General features: G+C 37.9%; 1 protein-coding gene across 2 annotated transcripts in view; it reads right to left on the reverse strand.

Moving 5' to 3' along the window:
* Nucleotides 1-18,618, reverse strand: part of IL1RAPL1 (interleukin 1 receptor accessory protein like 1) — a 2,053,286-nt gene that overhangs the window by 87,027 nt on the left and 1,947,641 nt on the right. For both annotated transcript variants that reach the window (XM_087895235.1, XM_087895234.1), the window contains exon 8: nucleotides 17,804-17,949. In XM_087895235.1, coding sequence (XP_087751361.1) covers nucleotides 17,804-17,949 — 146 coding nt within the window. The remainder of the gene's footprint in view (nucleotides 1-17,803; nucleotides 17,950-18,618) is intronic.

Genomic DNA, 18,618 nt, shown 5'->3' on the forward strand with positions numbered 1-18,618 from the left:
GACCAACCCCTGGCCAGGCCTGTAGTGGGATCTGGGGCTTTTGCCCCATAGGCCCAATGGTCCTGGGATTAGCAAATGGACTTTGCTGATGATCCACAGGATCTGCTGATGATCTTTGAGCAGTCTGCCTGGTTTGCAATGCCTTATATCCCTGGTCCATTCCCCCAGCCAGTGGAAGGGAGGGCCCCCCAGGTCCTTGGTCTGGTTGAGGTTCTATATTTCTCTGCCACCCCATCCCAGTCCCTGGTGCCTGGAATCCTGCCGGGCCAAACATCTCCCTTAAAATATCCATGGTTTGGCTCCCTAACGCAGTGGAGTAGCTCCATTCATCTTCTGAGATACGTCTTTCTCTCCACTGCGTGAAATGGTTCCTGGAAGAGGTGAGCACCGGAGGAACATGCAGGCAATTCACAAACTCTCCTGACCCTCCAGCCCCTGACCACCAGTCTTCTCCACCCACAGACTCAATGGGTACATGCCAGCAAAGGAGGCTTACCTGGGCCAGGTCCATTGGTCAGGTTAGCTTGGAGTCCCATCTGGGATGCCAAATTGTTGGAAGAAATAACCATTTGGTTCAGTTCCAAGTGGGGAGAAAAACACTGGAAACATGGAGGGTGATTGGAAAGATGGTTTAATGGTGAAGCAGAACTACCAAGCTCGTGTGATCCTGGGCAGCTGACCACTTGGTTTGATGAGTACATGGATTTTTATACAGTTTGTTCTACAGCATTTTGTAATTTAGAGGCTTGTTTTGTGTATTTTATTTGATTTTAATTAGTTTGTCTCGTGAAGGCCAGCAATGAGTTGGGGGTTTTAATCTTATTTAACAAATGTAATTAATCCTAGATGCTGGCTTCCTTGGGGTTTTAATCCTGTCTTGAATGGCAGTCCTGTCTGCATTTCTAAAAGTTGGCTCCTTAGTTTCTACTTGGGGCAGAGAGCTGAGGCTCTGAGTTTCTATCTTTAGAAACATATTTCTCCTTTAGGGAAAATATAATATTCTGCCTTTTTAATATTTCCTAAAATATTTCATTCTTCTAACAGGGGTGGGTGCTAACTTTCTACTGATAAATGTAAATATTTGTAACCAATTTTATCAATATATATCTCAAGTATTTGACATTAGCAATTAAAAAGAAGTGTACCATGGATTCTCTACAACAAAATGAAGAGACTATGCATGCACATGAGATGTTCCTGGAAAAAAAATCCAATTTGCAAAAGATCCAACTTCAAAGGTTTATTCCTACACATTAGGAAGCAATTATTTTGAATGGTTTGCATAGCCCTAGTTCAAATATCAAGCTAAGTGTTACTAGATCATGGTTCATTTATGTGTTTAATGATAGTGATGAGCATCCAAAGCAATATTTAAGTTAAGAAACATTTTCACATAGTGATCTGGAACCTCACATCATAATTTTGAGGGCCTAGAACAGTGATGGCTAACCTTTTTGCCATCGCATGCCAGCAGACAGGGGGTGGAGGAGGGTCACGCACGCACGTGCCCAGGCGCATGCATGTGCAACCCCCTCCCCCCTCCTCCCCGCTCCTGGCACATGATGGCCTGGTAGGCCCGTTTTTCTTTCTTACCTGGTTCCAGATCCTCTCTGTGTATCTGGGAAGGGCGAAAACATCCTTTCCCACTCCCTTGGAGGCCCTACGGAGGCTGAAAGGGCCCATTTCCCAACTCTCGGTGGGACAGGAAGTGACATTTTTTGCTGTCCCCAGCCTCCAGAACCTCTCTAGGAGTCTGTAGGAGCCTCTCTAGGAGTCTGTAGGAGCCTCTCTAGGAGTGTCTGGAGGCTGGGGACAGGAAAAAAGTCACTTCCTGTCCCACCGGGAGTCGGGAAATGGGCCCTTTCAGCCTCCATAGGGCCTCCAAGGGAGTGGGAAAGGCTGTTTTTGCCCTTCCCAGATACACAGAGAGGATCTGGAGCCAGGTAAGAAAGAAAAACGGGCCTTCCTCACCCAGCCCCCAGGCCCTCCAGAGGCAGGAAACAGCCTGTTTCCCTACTTCTGGTGGGCCCAAAAGGCCCGAAAATCAGCTGGCCGGCAGGTGCATGCGCCCCAGAGCTGAGCTGGCATGCCCACTAATATGCCTCTGTGTGCCACCTGTGGCATGCGTGCCATAGGTTCGCCATCACGGGCCTAGAAGCACAGTCACCCAATACTAATCCTGTCTCAGTAAGCAAAAGTGAAATTACTGTGATAAAGAATTGTCAACTTGATCTCAGAAAATTGGTTAGTTATCATGGTGGTGACACTAAAAACTGCTGAAAGAAGAAGCAACTCTGTTCTCTTTCTTTTTCTCTGCCTGTCTCTGTCTCTTTGTCTCTCTCACACACACGGGGAGGGGGTGGGGAGAGACAGAGAGAATGGGATTTAACAGGGAGAGTGTAGTTGTTTCTGTTCCAAAACTAGGCTGGAAACCAGATAAAAATATAATCTGTTGAGGACTTCCGGTTGGTGAGCTGCAGCGACATGGTGCTGAGTGAGTGACCGCTACTCCTCAACACCGCCTGTCACCACATTTTGGGGATCCCTTCGGGGGCGCGGGACCTGGAGAGCCCTGCGGACAATAGGGAGAGTTGGGTGAGCGAAAAAGTGAAGCGCAAGCACTCCTCGCAAAAACCGGGCGGCTCTGTTAAACCAGTGTGAGTGAGTCAGCCTTTCAATGGCTGACCTGAAGCTATGGTAGCTGACAACTAGAGGGAAGCAAGGAAGATCAGAGGTTGCAATGTCGAGATTGAAACGTGCTTTCCCTGCCTATGTGGATTTGAACGTCAAAAAGGGGCCGGCATAGCCGAGTGCGAGGGGCTCAGAGTGGAAACGAGTGGCGACGGAGATCAGAGAGCAGTTTGTAAAGGCACAGAGCTCGTCTAGCCGGCGCAGAGAATGAAAGACTGAGGACGCTGAAACCGCCTGCGTAAAAAGAGGTTTGGTGGGCACAGAGAGCAAAGAAAACATAAGAACCCAGAAAAACTCTGTTCCTCATTTGCTGGCCATAGCAGGAAGGTGAATTAAACTGGAGATTGGACCCTACTTGCCTGTACCAGAGAACAGAAAGTGCAGCCATTAAAGAAGCCTGACAGAGCAAAAACTGGAAAGGACAGGCATAGAGACAATCTAGCTGCGAGATTTATCATAGAGCTTTGGCTGTGGCTAAGGAAGGATTGGAGGAGATTGGTGACTGAGTGAAAAAAAAAACATTACCTTTGTGGAAAACACTGTTAGTCCCTTATTGCAATTTGATACCTTTCCTCTTTATTCTCTTTACTTTTGATAACTCTGTCTTTAACATTCTGACCCTCTGCATAGTAATAGTGTTATTAATAAGAACTGTTAACTTTTATGTTATTTAAGTCCTGACTTTTCCTTGCTTACAAGATATAGTTTTATATAGTGTTATCTGATTTGCACTTATTTAATTAACTATCTAACTATACTCATTTGTACCTATAGCACCTTTACATATTTTATATATTAACTTATTGATATTTAGTAATATAAGGATTACAGTATTCAGCTAATTAATTCATTGGTACATAGTCATATAGGAGTTTGAATGAAAATTATTTAAATCTTTTTTAAAAAATTATTTAAAAATTATCACTATTTAAAATTATTTAAAAGGAAAAAAAAGAAGGCTATAAGATATTTAGCTAAGATTATAATTGTAATTTATTTAGGTAGTACTGTCATTTAAGTTACTAAGGAAAATTAGAGATTTATCATGTTCTAGAAGGAATTGAATTAATTATTAGTAAGCACAACGAATCTCCATTAGCAAAGGGTTAATTAATACATTAATTAAATACAAATCAACTACGAATTATAAATCAACTTAGGATATATTTTTAAGTAATTGATTGAAAGTGATATAGAATGATTAATTGAAAGTGACTGACAAATAAATCATATTCATTTTTGAAGAAGTATAAAAAGAGGTGGCAGCCAGTACATGAAAATCTGGATAAATATCGAGAAAATAATTAAAGAACAAAAAATAATTTTGAAAGAAATGACGAGCATGTCGTCAACAATCCTGAAAACAGGGAAAAAGACCCCCTCAAATCCCACCATAACTATGACCTCCCCGGCTATCCAAAAGTCAACGGAAGGACTATCAAAAACAGAAAAAGCCACAGCAACTCCAACATTAAAAACGGTGCAATCAACATTGACATTAATCCAAGAAACGATGATGGCTATGCAGGAAAAAATGTCTAATAATCACACTGAATTGAAATCAGATATCCACCAACTAGACCAAAAGATGAATGAGATTCAAGTCTCAATTTTCAACAATGAACAGAGAATTCAGAAGGCGGAGTTAAGAATAGAGCAAAATGAGAAGAAATTGGATATGGTGGACCAGACACTGACGACGCAAAACAAGGAACTTGAAGACTCATTAATCAAATTGGAGATGGATAGGGCGTCATTCTATCTACGCTTCCAGAATGTTGAAGAAGATAAAGAGGAGGATCTGGGGGAGAAGATGGCCGAATTGATTGTGGAGGTACTTCAACAGGATAAGCAGGAGATTATTAGAGAACTGGACGACGTCTATAGAGTCCAAACAAACTATGCGAGGAGGAATAGGCTCCCCAGGGAAGTTCATATTAGGTTCGTGAGAAAAAAAGTAAAAGACATCCTGTATATGGCGAGAGAAGGACAAATAACCTACAGAGAAAAAGAAGTGATAATACTAAAACAGGTTCCAAGAAGAGTGAGGGAGATGAGAAAGGATTACAGATTTTTAGCGGTGCAACTGAACAAAAGGAATATATTATTTAGATGGCTCCTGCCAGAAGGGATGCTAATCACCTGGCAGGGGAGAAAAATAAAAATAGACAGTTTAAGCACTGCGCAAGATTTTCTCGATCAGTTAAGAGGTGTGGAAGAAGAACAAAGTAGCAGAGAGGAAATAGAAGTGGTAAATCCAGAAGAGGGGACCGCACATCAATGGGACATCAAGGAAGGAACCGCGGAGGAGAAGAAGACCGAAGAAGAAGCCAAGGGGAAAAAAGCGAGACCAGTAAGAGCCGCAAGAACAAATAGAAACTAAGACCAGACAAGGAATAGAAATAGGAATAGAAATGAATGATCTGAAACTAATTTCAGTAAATGTTAATGGACTAAATGAAAGCAAAAAGAGAAAATTAATACTCACAAAGCTAGCAAAACAAAATCTGGATGTAATTTGCTTACAGGAGGTCCACATAAAAAAGGATGAGGGTAAATGTCTTGAGTACAAAAAATATGGTAAATTATTTACCTCATTAGCAGGGGAAAAAACGAGGGGGGTAGCAATCTATGTTAAAAAAGGAATCAAAGCAGAATTGAAATACAATGATACAAAGGGAAGAACCCTTATGGTTGAAGTTACGAGAGACAATGCCAAAATGTTATTAGTGGGCATTTATGCCCCAAATAAAAAACAAGGAGAATATTTTCAAAAGCTTCACGAGCAATTAGGAAAAATGGAATACAACGAAATTTGCATGATAGGTGATTTCAATGGAATCGTGGACCCAGACAAAGACCATAAAAGCAACAAAATTAATAAAAATAAAAGGGCAACCTTACCAAAAGCATTTTCTGATTTAGTTGAGGAAATGAACCTAATTGACATATGGCGAACTTTACACCCAAGTGAAAGTCAGTATACATTCTATTGCAATCCGCAACAGTCATGGTCGAGAATAGACATGGCATGGGTCACCAGGAAGCTGGGGTTAGAAATAGAAATGGCAGAAATCAGCCCAAATATTTGGGCAGATCATAACCCCTTGGAAATAAAGTGGAGAAATACAAAGAGAAAGAAAAACCAGAGATGGAGGTTCAATGTGAAACTACTGAACGATAAAGAGTGTGTAGAAAAATTGAAAGAAGAAGTAAAGACCTTCTTTATAGAAAATGGAAACCAAGGGACATCCCTTGAAATAGTGTGGGATACAATGAAAGCCTATCTAAGAGGGGTAGTAATATCATATTCGGCATATAAAAACAAAGCAAAAAGAAAATCCTGGGAAGACCTCACTAAACATTTAGAGGAAGCAGAAAGAGAACTCTAGGAAAATCCTAGAGATAAAGTAGCAAAAGAGAATTGGCTGATGTGGAGACATAAATTAAACATCTTGGATCAAGAGGAGCTAGCTCAAAAAATAAAAAGAACAAAATAGTATAACTTTGAAAATGCCAATAAGTCGGGCAGATGGCTGGCCTATAAATTAAAAAAAGAAAATGAAAAAGGGACAATACAGATATTAGAAGACGCCGAGGGCAATCTTTTAAATAAAGAAGATAATTTAGAAAGAGCGAGAGAATATTATGAAACCCTATACAAAGAAGAGCAGGTCTCGGAAGAAAAAATAGATCAATATCTGATGAACGCTGAGCTCCATCAAATAACTGAGGAAGAGAGGGAGATGTTAAATGCTAAGATAACAACTGAAGAACTCAAAACAGCCCTCTCTAAACTCAAAAACAATAAAGCTCCAGGCCCGGACGGATTCCCAGGAGAAATATACAAAAAATTGGAAGAAATATTACAACCCAAATTAATCGAATTTTTTTTTATTGAAAAAGTTTTACAAATACCAATTTTTCTCCATTTCCCCCCCATCCCTCCCTAACTCCCCCTAACTCTCCTCTCCTCCCATGACTTCCCCAAGGTGAAATCCGTCCACATTGTATTATAACATACTTTACCACCCCTCTATTCTCCCCCCTGTGCACTATACATTTCTACATAACAATAAGCTATATTGCCCCCTATATACTATACATTTCTACACAACATTCAGCTAAAAGCTATCTGGTACTTCCTAGTTTGATATTTATTCTGCACATAATCTATCCATTTCTTCCATTCCCATGCATAAGTCTCCTGAGTCCGGTCTTTTAAATATGCTGATATCTTCACCATTTCTGCAAAACTGGCCATCTTCAAAATCCATTCTTGAATTGTAGGCATATCATCCCTTTTCCAATATTGACCAATCAGTAACCTAGCTGCTGTCACCATATACAATATCAATTTTGTTTCACCCACTGAAAAGCCTTTAATTATACCCAATAAAAACAATTGAGGAGAAAATTGAATTTTTTTCTTCAAAACATTTTGCATAACCCACCAAATTTTTTATCCAGAAAACCTTTGCTTTCTTGCATGTCCACCATATATGATAATATGTAGCATCTAAGCAATCACATCTCCAACATTTTGGTTGAACATTAGGATACATGCATGACAATTTCTTAGGATCTAAATGCCACCTATAAAACATTTTATAAAAATTTTCCCTCAAATTCTGTGACTGTGTAAATTTAACATTCTGAACCCATATTTTTTCCCAGGTTTCAATCATAACTGGTTCTCCAAAATTTTGTGCCCATTTTATCATACAATCTTTAACCAATTCATTTTCTGAATCTCTTTCTAACAAAACATTATAAACTCTCTTAATATGCATTGGGCCTTTCTCTTTTATCTGCCTAACCAGTTCTTCTTCATGCAACATTAATCCAATTTTTTGATCTTCTCTCCATCTCAGTTGAAGTTGATTATACTGTAACCAAGTTAAATTAATCCCTTCTTCCAACAGTGTATTTAATGACTTCAATTGCCATCTGCCCCATCATTAAAAAGTACTTCTTTGTATAGCCCCCCCCCGAGTGACTTTATATTTATATTCCATGTAATATGACCAAGATCCAACCACAACGGTATTTTGTAATCCCATTTGAGTCGGTGCTTCTTCCATACTCTCATCAAGGAGCTTCTAAGTATATGGCTGTTGAATACTTTATCCACCTTGTTTTCATAGAATAAATATGCATGCCAACCAAATTCAAGGTCATAACTCTCAATATTCAATATTCCAGTCTTTGTTCTTCCAAACCAATCACTTGCTTGTGTAAACGCTGCTGCTTCATAATACAATCGCAGGTTTGGAAGTTTAAGACAACCCCTTTCATGAACATCTTGCATAATTTTCAGTTTAACTCTTGGCTTTTTCTCATTCCAAACAAACTTATTCACTCCTTTTTGCCATTCCATCAACTGTTTATCACTTTTAAGCACCGGAATCATTTGAAACAAAAATAAAAATCTAGGTAGAACATTCATTTTAACTGCTGCTATTCTTCCAAGTAGAGACAGCTGCAGTTTTTTCCAAGTTTCCATATCCTTTTGTACCTTTCGCCACAACACCTCATAATTATTTTGAAACAGTTTTATATTTGAATCTGCAACTTGAACTCCTAGATATCTCACCTTTGATACTATTTCAAAGCCTGCCTTCCTTTCCAGTTCCTTCTTTTGATCAACTGTCATATTTTTAACTATCATCTTGGTTTTTTTCTGATTCAGTCTGAATCCTGATACCATACCATATTCTTCTATAATGTGAATTATTGATTCCATCGACTGTGTTAGGGTAACAACCAGATCATCTGCAAATGCCCTTGTTCTGTAATCCTCTTGCCTTATCACTATTCCCTTCAAAGTATTTGTGTCCCGTATTGTGTTCAACAAGACTTCTAGAGTTAAAATAAACAACAACGGGGATAACGGACAACCTTGTCTTGTACCTTTTCTATACTAAAATTTGTAGTTAAACTTCCATTAATAATAATTTGTGCTGTTTGTTCTTGATAGATTGCTGAAACCGCCTGTACAAACTGATCCCCAAAGTCCATCTTTTTTAAAGTCTTTAATAGAAAATTCCAATTCACTCGATCAAAGGCCTTCTCCGCATCCAAAAACACCAGCACTGCAGAGATCTGTTTATTCTTCTCAAGATATTCCAATAAATCTATAATTTACCTCACATTATCCTTTATATATCTGCCTTCTATAAATCCTGCTTGATCATGATGAATCACCTCTTGAATAACTGGCATTAATCTGTTGGCTAATACTTTCGCAAAAATTTTATAATCCGTATTCAGGAGAGATATTGGTCTAAAATTTTCCGGTTTTGTAGAGCCTGCCTCCTCTTTCGGTATCAAAGAGACAAAAGCTGCTTTCCATGAAGGGGGTATTTTTCCCCCTTGTTGTATGCTACAAAATAAGTCTTTAAGATGTTCAAACATTTCTGCTTGTAGAGTTTTATAGTACACCACAGTTAAACCATCTGTTCCTGGAGCTTTAGCTGTTTTCAGTTGTTTAATAGCAACAATAATCTCCTCAGCTGTTATTGGTAGACTCGTTCTTTCCTTTTGATCACTAGAAATTTTTATAACTCTCTTTTCTTCTAGATATTTATTTATAAATTCATTCTGTATGTCATCTTTGGCATATAGTTTGGTATAATAATCTAAGAAGGCTTCTTTGATTAGTCTTTGTTGAAATACTTCCTTCCCTCTATACTCAATACTACCAATAGTCCGAGTACTCTGTTGTTTCCTCAATGTATAAGCCAACCACCTGCCCGGTTTATTGGCATTGCAAAATGTATTGTGTTTCGCAAATTGTAAATTAGTTGCTGCTTGTTCCGCTGTGAGCATGTGAAATTGATCTTTCAAAAGTTTTATAATTCCTTGTAATTTTTCATCTGTTGGATTTTTTATAAGCAACTGCTCTTTTTTCTTTATCTCTCCTTCCAATTCTAATCTTTTTCTTTGTCGATTTGTTTTATGTTTAGAATTCATATGAATCAGTACCCCCCACATATATGTCTTACTCGCATCCCAAACAATTTCAATAGGGGTACCCTTATTCAAGTTCATTTCAAAAAATTCTTTCATTTGTTTTTTAAGTTCGTTTACATTCTTTTCATATCTAAACAAGTTTTCATTTACTCTCCAAGATCTTCTCTCATTCTTTCCCATTTCTATTTCTATCCATACCGGGCTGTGGTCAGATAAAGTCCTCGGAAATATCTTTGTTTTCTTTGTTTTTAAAAGTAAGTCAACCGTAAGTAAAATAAAGTCAATCCTAGAGAAGGATCTATGTCTATCTGAAAAAAAAGTAAAGTCCAATTCTTTTGGGTTATGCACTCTCCACATATCTTTCAATTCCAAATCTTCTTTCATATCAAAAAAAAAAAAAAACGTGGTAGTTTAACACATGATTTTGCCAAGCTCTTCTTATCTATTTTAGGATCTATTACTCCATTCCAATCTCCCATAAGTAGGATAGATCTATAGTCCCATTGTAATATTTTAGAATGCAATAATTTATAAAAGTTTTCTTGTTGCTGATTGGGAGCATAAATTCCAATCACCAGAATTGGACCATTATCTATAAGAAGTTCTATTGCTATATATCTTCCACAATCATCTGCTTCTATGACTTTTGTTGTATAAATCACTACACCATTCTTTTTCTCCAAATTTGAAGCTATAAACTGTGTTCCTAATCTAGAATTTATCAAGTATTTTTGATCTTGTGTTCTAATATGAGTTTCCTGTAAGCAAATAACATTGTTATTAAATTGTCTCAAATAATGAAATATCTTCCTCCTTTTCTGTGGTGAGTTCAGTCCGTTCACATTCCAAGATAAAAACTTAATTGTCATTTGTAATCTCCTGAAGCGTTAAGAGCATTTGCTGAAGTTGCTGTTCCAAACTAGTAGTCTTCAGTTTAGCTCCTCCCATGGCTTCAGATTTTTGTGCTTTACCATTGACTCCCTGTTTGTCTTGTGGTAGCTTAGAACTCTGATATTGTTGTTTCTCTAGAAATTGTTTGTAAGCTGCTTGAGTTATACGCTGATCTTTAGCACTGTGCAACATCAGATCAAGATCCGCTGCCACTTCTCTTGTATTTTTAGGTGGTTCACCTATAGGTTCTAAAGGAAGATCCAGCAATGGTTTATCTAAAAAAACCCCTGTTGCTCCTTGAGTCTCCATTGCCTCCATCTCCATTTGTTTCCTCTGCTCTTCAAGCTCTTGTTCAAATTGCTTCTCTTTCTCACCCTCCACTATGGCTAACATTGAGGAAGTACGTGGAGATGCTGCACCAGGTTTAAAAACATTTAAATAAAATTCTTCCGCTTTTTGAAGGGTATTTAATCGATATCTCTCTCCTTGATACCTCAATATTATGCCAACTGGGGTGTCCCATCTAAATGGAATTTGTTGTTTCTTTAATTCAGTCACCAAAAATCCAAAATCTTTTCTATCTCTTAGCATTTTAGGTGGCAACTCTTTGTAGATCCCAATCTCTCTTCCATCCACTTGAATAATAGAAACAAAAGACTTTTGTAAAATATCATTTCTTATTCTTCTATCTGTAAAATATATCACCACATCTCTGGGCAATTGCCTTTGCCTTGCCACCCAGGAATTCACTCTATAAACCTTGTCAATCTTGCATAAAATCTCATCAGGATCAACCTTTAACATTACAGCAAGAGCATCAGCACAAACCCTTCTCAAGTCTTCTCTATTGTTCTCTTTTATGCCTCTGAGTCTTACAGCAAACTCCATAAATCTAAATTGCATCACTGTCACTTCATTTTCAAGCCTTTGCATTTTATTATCAACATTGGAAATTTTATGATCAGCTTCCTTCATTTTGGATTCTACTTCTGAGCTAAGTTGTTCCACTTTTTTTATCAATCTGGACCACTGCTTCTGACAAACCAGTCATAACTGTCAGTATGTCCCGTTTCATCTTGTCATACTTTTCTTGAACCACCTCCTTAAATTCCTGCTGAGATTTTTCAAATTTCTGGTCTAAAACTTCATTTTGATTCCTCAAAGCCACAGCAATAAATTCCTTCAAATCTTTAAATCCAGACTCTTGTGTTTGGCTCTGTGTCTGCAAACTTAAAGGCTGCTCTTGTGGCTTGTGAGTGGGGGAGCCCCCCCCTGCAGCTTTAGCTGGCTTTGTCTGCTTTGAAGCCATTCTTCCATGCAGCCTGATTCTTTCTAAGAAAGATTTCCTCTCTCCCTTTCCACCACAAAAACCTTTCAGAAATTTCCCCAGCTTTAGTCAAGTCCCAAGGGAGAGGGAACAGATCAAGTCACTTTTAAAAGAACTTTTCCCTTTTCTTCTGGCCAGTGCTGTTACTTTTTGTTACTTTGTAGCGCAATGAGCTCAAACAATTCCACTTTCGCTTTCAGCTTTCATTATTGCTAAAGCCGGGCGCCATTTTAAGAAACTTTTACTTTTTCTCCATTACTGAATTCATTCACAGGGCTAAAGAAAATACTTGCAATTTGAATTTCAGGTCCAGATTCCACCCTGCTTATTTTTTAAAAGTTCTCTTGGCTTTCACTCGTTACGTTGGTCGTGCCGTCTGGCTCTGCAAACTGCAGAGTTGTCCCCGGAGTCCGGAGCCTCAGCGAGCTGAATAGGGAGCCTCACCCTGCTTCCTCCCCAGAAGCCACAAAGACAATCTGGGGACTTCATAGGGGGCTCTACCTTGTCTCGCCGGCTCTTCTCCTGATTCCTCTAGATCGTGGAGATTTCCAAGCCGCTTCTCAGCTGTAGAAGCGGCTCTAACGGGCGGCGGGGCTGGCGGTCTTAAAAGGACCGTCTAGCGACAACAACGGAGCCAACCGGAAGTCATTAATCGAAATTTTTAATGAGGTTTTGATGGGCTCAAAAATTCCTGATTCGTGGAGGGAAGCTCATGTTACACTACTGCTGAAAGAAGGTGCCGACTTAAGACAAATCCAAAATTACAGGCCAATTTCGCTTCTAAACACGGATTATAAATTATTTATGTGCATCATGGCGGAAAGAACAAAAAAAATATTAAACATCTGGATCCATAAAGACCAAAATGGATTTCTCCCAGGGAGACAAATTAGGGACAATTTGAGAATTGTTTTAGATATTTTAGAGTACTATGAAGAGCACCCCGAAAAGCAGATGGCCTTAGTCTTTTTGGATGCCCAAAAGGCATTCGACAATGTAAATTGGAATTTTATGATTAAGCAAATTAAAATAATGGGATTTGGGCAAAACTTTGAAAAGGTGATAAAAATTATTTACGACAACCAGAGAGCGAGCATCTTAGTAAATGGAGATAGGATAAGAACATTCCAGATTAAGAAGGGGGTAAGACAGGGTTGCCCCTTGTCGCCGTTATTATTCATCTTAGTCCTAGAAGTTCTGTTACGAAAAATTAGGAAGAATGAGGAAATCAAAGGCCTAAAAATTAGGAAGGAGGTCTATAAAATGCAAGCGTTCGCGGACGATGTGGCACTAATATTAGAAGACCCAATAGAATCTGGGCAAAAAGTATTAGAGGAATTAGGCAAATATGGAGAGGTGGCAGGCCTTAAATTGAACAAATCCAAAACCAAAATATTAACTAAGAATGTAACTGAGGTGCAGCAGAAAGAGATAGAAGGAACCCTGGGGCTGCAAGTTGTCAAAAAAACAAAGTATTTAGGAATTTGGATAACTAAAAGGTGCTCATCCCTAAAGGAAGACAATTACACCCCACTAATTAATAAAATGAAACAAGATTTGGACAGATGGAGGAAAACCAAATTGTCACTTATAGGCAAAACTGCCGCAATTAAGATGAATATCCTCCCCAGAATCCTATTCTTATATCAAAATATACCAATAAATTTAGATAAGAAATTTTTCTCAGAATTAAATAAAAATATTAGGAAATTTGTATGGGAGGGGAAAAGACCAAGAATTTCTCTCAAAATCTTACAGGAAAAAAGGAACATGGGAGGATTCAGACTCCCAGATTGGGAAATTTATTATAGGGCAGCCAAACTAATATGGATAAAGGAATGGGTCACTCTGGAAAATAAGAGAATTCTAACTCTAGAAGGCCATGATTTACAGAAAGGGTGGCACGCATATTTATGGGACACAGAGAAGAAAAAGAAAACTTATTTCCATAGACATAAAATTAGGGACTCCCTAATACAAACATGGACGGGAATTAGGCAGAGATACTATGTAAAAGTCCCAAAATGGCTCTCCATGGTGGAGGCATTGATTTACCCCAATAGATGGGGAATGGAGAAACTGTGCAGATATAAAGACATCGTGGACGGAGGAGGAAATATCAAATCAAATGATGTATTGAGAGATCAAGGTATAATTCTAGATTGGTGGACCTATCTGCAAATAAAATCAAGATACCAGAGAGACAAGGATGAATATGGTTTAGAATTAGGATATAATGGAATAGACAAAATTTTGATGGGAACAGGAAAAAAAGCTTTGGCCAAGTTATATAACTACCTATTAGATGAAGAGAGAGCCGAGGATGCAGCCAGAAATCAACTGACAGCATGGGAGAGAAATATTGGGCACAGTTTAAACTTTAATGAATGGGAAGACGCGTGGAACAAAAATTATAAATTGACAAGAGCTGCCACATATAAGGAAAATCATTACAAAATGCTCCATAGGTGGCATTTAGCACCTGCTAGATTAGCAAAGATGTTCCCCAATATGCATCCAAACTGTTGGAAATGTGGTCATGGTCAGGACACCTTCTTTCATATGTGGTGGACATGCCCCGAGGCAAAAAGATACTGGAGTAGAATTTGGAGATGGTTGCAAGAAATAATTGGAGAAGATATTGAATTGACACCAGAAATATTTCTCCTGGGAATAGTAAAGAAAGGGTATGGAAAGGAAAAGGTCCACCTCCTGATACACGTAACTACAGCTGCTAGACTGGCATACGCACAATACTGGAAAGAGAAAGACCCACCACCGGAAGAACTTATCATTAGAAAAATTTGGAGTGTGCAGAGATAAGTAAATTAACCCATGAAATAAATAATGATGAGAATTCATACTACTATACCGTGTGGGGAAGGTGGTATGAATGGATGAATTATAAAATTAAGGAAGGAGAAAAAGGTGCAGAAACCAATTAGAAATATATAGTATAAGTGACACCAGATTTTTTTTATGTAATTATGTATAAACACTGCATATCCGATGTTAAACAGAATTGTCATTATATTTTTATGTATATATAATAAAATCAATAATATATATATATATATATATATATATATATATATATATATATATATATATATATATATATATATATATATAATCTGTTGTCTTCCAAGAATGTTTGCAGCTGCATAAACTCCACCTTCTCAATCACCTTGGATCAAAAAGGAATTTTAGATTAGAGAGAAGTAATTTATTTAGAACAGGAAGTTGTCCATTACTTTTCAGTAATGGACAACTGCTGGCTCCTTTATGGTTAATAATTTTATTTGATCCTATACTTACTATTCCCTGGATCAAATCAACTACTCTTGACTAGCAAAAATAGATTTCTGGCAAAAAATTCCATTTCTAGGGGAATTTTTTTTAACAACCATATGAATTGCTAAATGAATATAGTGTCTACAAAAAATGATCATAAAATCGAGTCAGATCATGTGGTAATGCATTTAATGACTGCAATGTCATTAAATGCAACTGGAAATTCCAAGATCAATTGTGGTAATTATGTGAGGGCTACCTGTAAAGTACTGGAAACATCAGCATTAAAAAATAGCATTCAAGTTGGTATATATGTTATTTTCAGTCTGCATTTGAAGGCTCCAATATAGGATTTCTAGATAAACAAAAATAACCTGAGGAGGTTTTTGGAGTTGACTTGAGGATACAATTGTGGGAAGCCCCCCCACCATAGAAGAATGAAATATTTTGAGGAATATTAAAAAGGCATTCCCTAAATGAGAAATGGAGAAACTAAATATTTTCTAGAATCAGGAAGCAGCCCCCAAGTCTTTCTTAGTAGCCCGCAGCAGATGCCAACACTTAAGAGATAAAGAGCTTATTGAAAGAGGAAGGCAAATATCTAGATAGCTCTATTCATAAGCAAAGCAAATACTGCAGGCAGAAATCAATACTGTAGGCAGAAATCAATTTAGGATATTTTGAAACTCCCTGCAGGAAAGTCTCAACAAAGGCAGAATGGTAGGATTAGAAGCAGACCCCTCAGATAATCCAGGAAATCTTTGGCAAATGGGAGAGATAAGTTCTGACCTTACCTCCCGATAATGGGGGCATGTAAATATGATATGAGCCAACGATTCCAGAGATTGGCCATCACATAAACAGTGGGTAGATTTCACACATCCCGAGCACCTGCTATCTAGGACATTCGAGGGGATCACATTAAAATGTGCCTTTAGAAAGGCCAACGTGTATTTAACAAAGGATAGCGTAGAGAGATATTGGGGGGGGTGCATTCGGGGAGTAATACCGAGAGAAAATGGAGAACATACTCCCGCACCAAGTGCCAGATTCTGTTGTCTTTCAATATCATCCAATCACTGAAATATCAGCAATTTGGCTGCATCTGTGCGAAGCATAAGGGCTTCAATAGGGGGAATACCTATCTTCATAAGTTTGGTGTGAATATCGTGGACCCAAGGACTGTGGAAGTCATCCCGCCATAAGCACTGGCCTAAATAGTAGTCTGGAAGTCTGACCCACAGGGTCAGCCAGTAGCCAATAGCACACTTCCACAGAACAGTAGCGAGAGATGGTGTGCCCAGTTCCAAGCGGATTCCAGCATTACTCACAAGGGGGGGAACTCCCATTGGGCAGCGTAAGAACTGGCTTTGAACTGACTCGAGGAGGGAAATATTTGTTTGAACCCAAAGGGGGGCGCCGTATGTAATGGCAGCTATCAACTTTGCCCTATATACTTTCAATACTGAGGGAATATGTTGGGCTCCCTCCGTGTAAAAGAATTGTAGAAGGGCATGCGTAGTGGCCTTGGCCTTGGTGCGGAGGGACTTGACCTGCGCAAGCCACATGACATTAGATTGGAAAAGAATGCCTAAATATTGGAATCTATGGACCTGTTCCACTGGTATGCCATCGAGCCTCCATTGATAGTTTTTCCTGCTTCTTGAGAAAATCATAATTTTAGACTTAGAATGGTTGATAAACAGTTGGTTGGCGCAACAATAGTTGGAAAGAATTTTAAGGGCTCTGAGCAGACCCACCCGAGAGAATGAAAGAATCGCCGCATCATCCGCATAGAGCAGGAGCGGGCACCTATAGTCAGCTAATCTGGGGGCATGGATATAATCCAGTTGGACCATTAACGCCCTTCTCCAATCGCTAATATATAAGTTAAAAAGAAGGGGTGCCAATATACATCCCTGTCTGACCCCCTTATTAACAGGGATGGCGTTGGAAAGGTCCCCTTGGGGGGTAAGGCGCACTTTTGCCTCCGTTCCCTCATGCAGTTGGGAGATGAGCCAGAGAAGTCTTTTATCGATGCCCCAGGAAAGGAGTTTGCCCCACAGTTTATATCTGGGAATACTGTCAAAAGCAGCCTTTAAGTCTATAAAGGCAACACAGAGATGGCCTTTCCTAAGGGTAGAGTATTTTAAGGCTAGATGGTATAAGATCAGAGCATGGTCAATAGTAGAATGATCTGCTCTGAACCCCGCCTGCTCATGACCGAGCAGATCAGCCTCTTCAACCCAGCATTCCAGAAATACTAATAGCAATAACTTCCTACTAGAAAATACTTATTAATTTTTCATTTGTTACATGCGTTTCAAAGTTATTGAACTGTATTTCTTCAACAGACAGCCACATTTAATGATTGGTTTCTTTATTATTTATTTAAAATGCCATCCTAAAGAAAGTGAAAATTAATTTATACTTTCAGGAACACAACTTTATACAACACAAAATATAACAATAGTCAATAGATAGATAGATATAGTTATAGTTATAGATAGATATAGATATAGATATAGATATAGATATAGATATAGATATAGATATAGATATAGATATAGATATAGATATAGATATAGATATAGATATAGATGATATAGATATAGATATATTCACCCCTTTTAAGTAGAATAACTGTAGCATGTCTGCGGCCATAACCATTTTCAACATAGCAGGAGTAATTTCCAAGATCCCCTTCTTCCACTGAATCAAGAATTAATGAGATGGAAACTTCTTGTTCTCCAAGATGTTCTTTAAGGACTCTAATAAAAAGAAATATATTTTGTTGAAATATTTTTGGTTATTGAAAAATTGTTGAAAAATAATATTTTTGGAAAGAATGAAAGAAATCTTAATATGATCTTTATTAAAAAAAAAAAAGGAGAGTTGATGTAATTAAACCGCTAGTTTGCTTTACTATCAATATATATTTATACACATTTGTTGCTGCTAATGAGATCAGCAATTAAATTGATATTTATAAGCATTGTTTTTGCTAAAATATCAGCAGTTGTTCTTGTTCCATAGCTATCTAAATAACTTTAATATATATATTAAATATGTATGTAGGTCTTTGGTTATTCGGGTTTTCTCCCGCGTAAAATTAGAAGTGTCTTCCAATTTTACGTGGGAGAAAACCCGAATAACCAAAGACCTACATACAAACACCCGCGAAAACCTCAGAAAATATTTATTTATTTATTTATTTGCAATTAAGGTGAAATATATTCTATTTTTTTAAAAAAATATATTTCTAGATTATTCCATTTTTAAAGATTAAGTAATAGATGTTAATATCCACAGAAGATGAATGCATTTCTTCGAGTAATTTAGGAGTAATAATTTTCTTTGGAATTTCAAACCTTGTTTATAATTCTTTATGTACATAATACTTGTTTGTTTGAAAACAACATATATCCACAAATATAAAC

The sequence above is a fragment of the Pantherophis guttatus genome, chromosome 5, assembly GCF_059756535.1.
Source record: "Pantherophis guttatus breed Tessera chromosome 5, ASM5975653v1, whole genome shotgun sequence".
Classification (NCBI taxonomy): Eukaryota; Metazoa; Chordata; class Lepidosauria; order Squamata; family Colubridae; genus Pantherophis; species Pantherophis guttatus.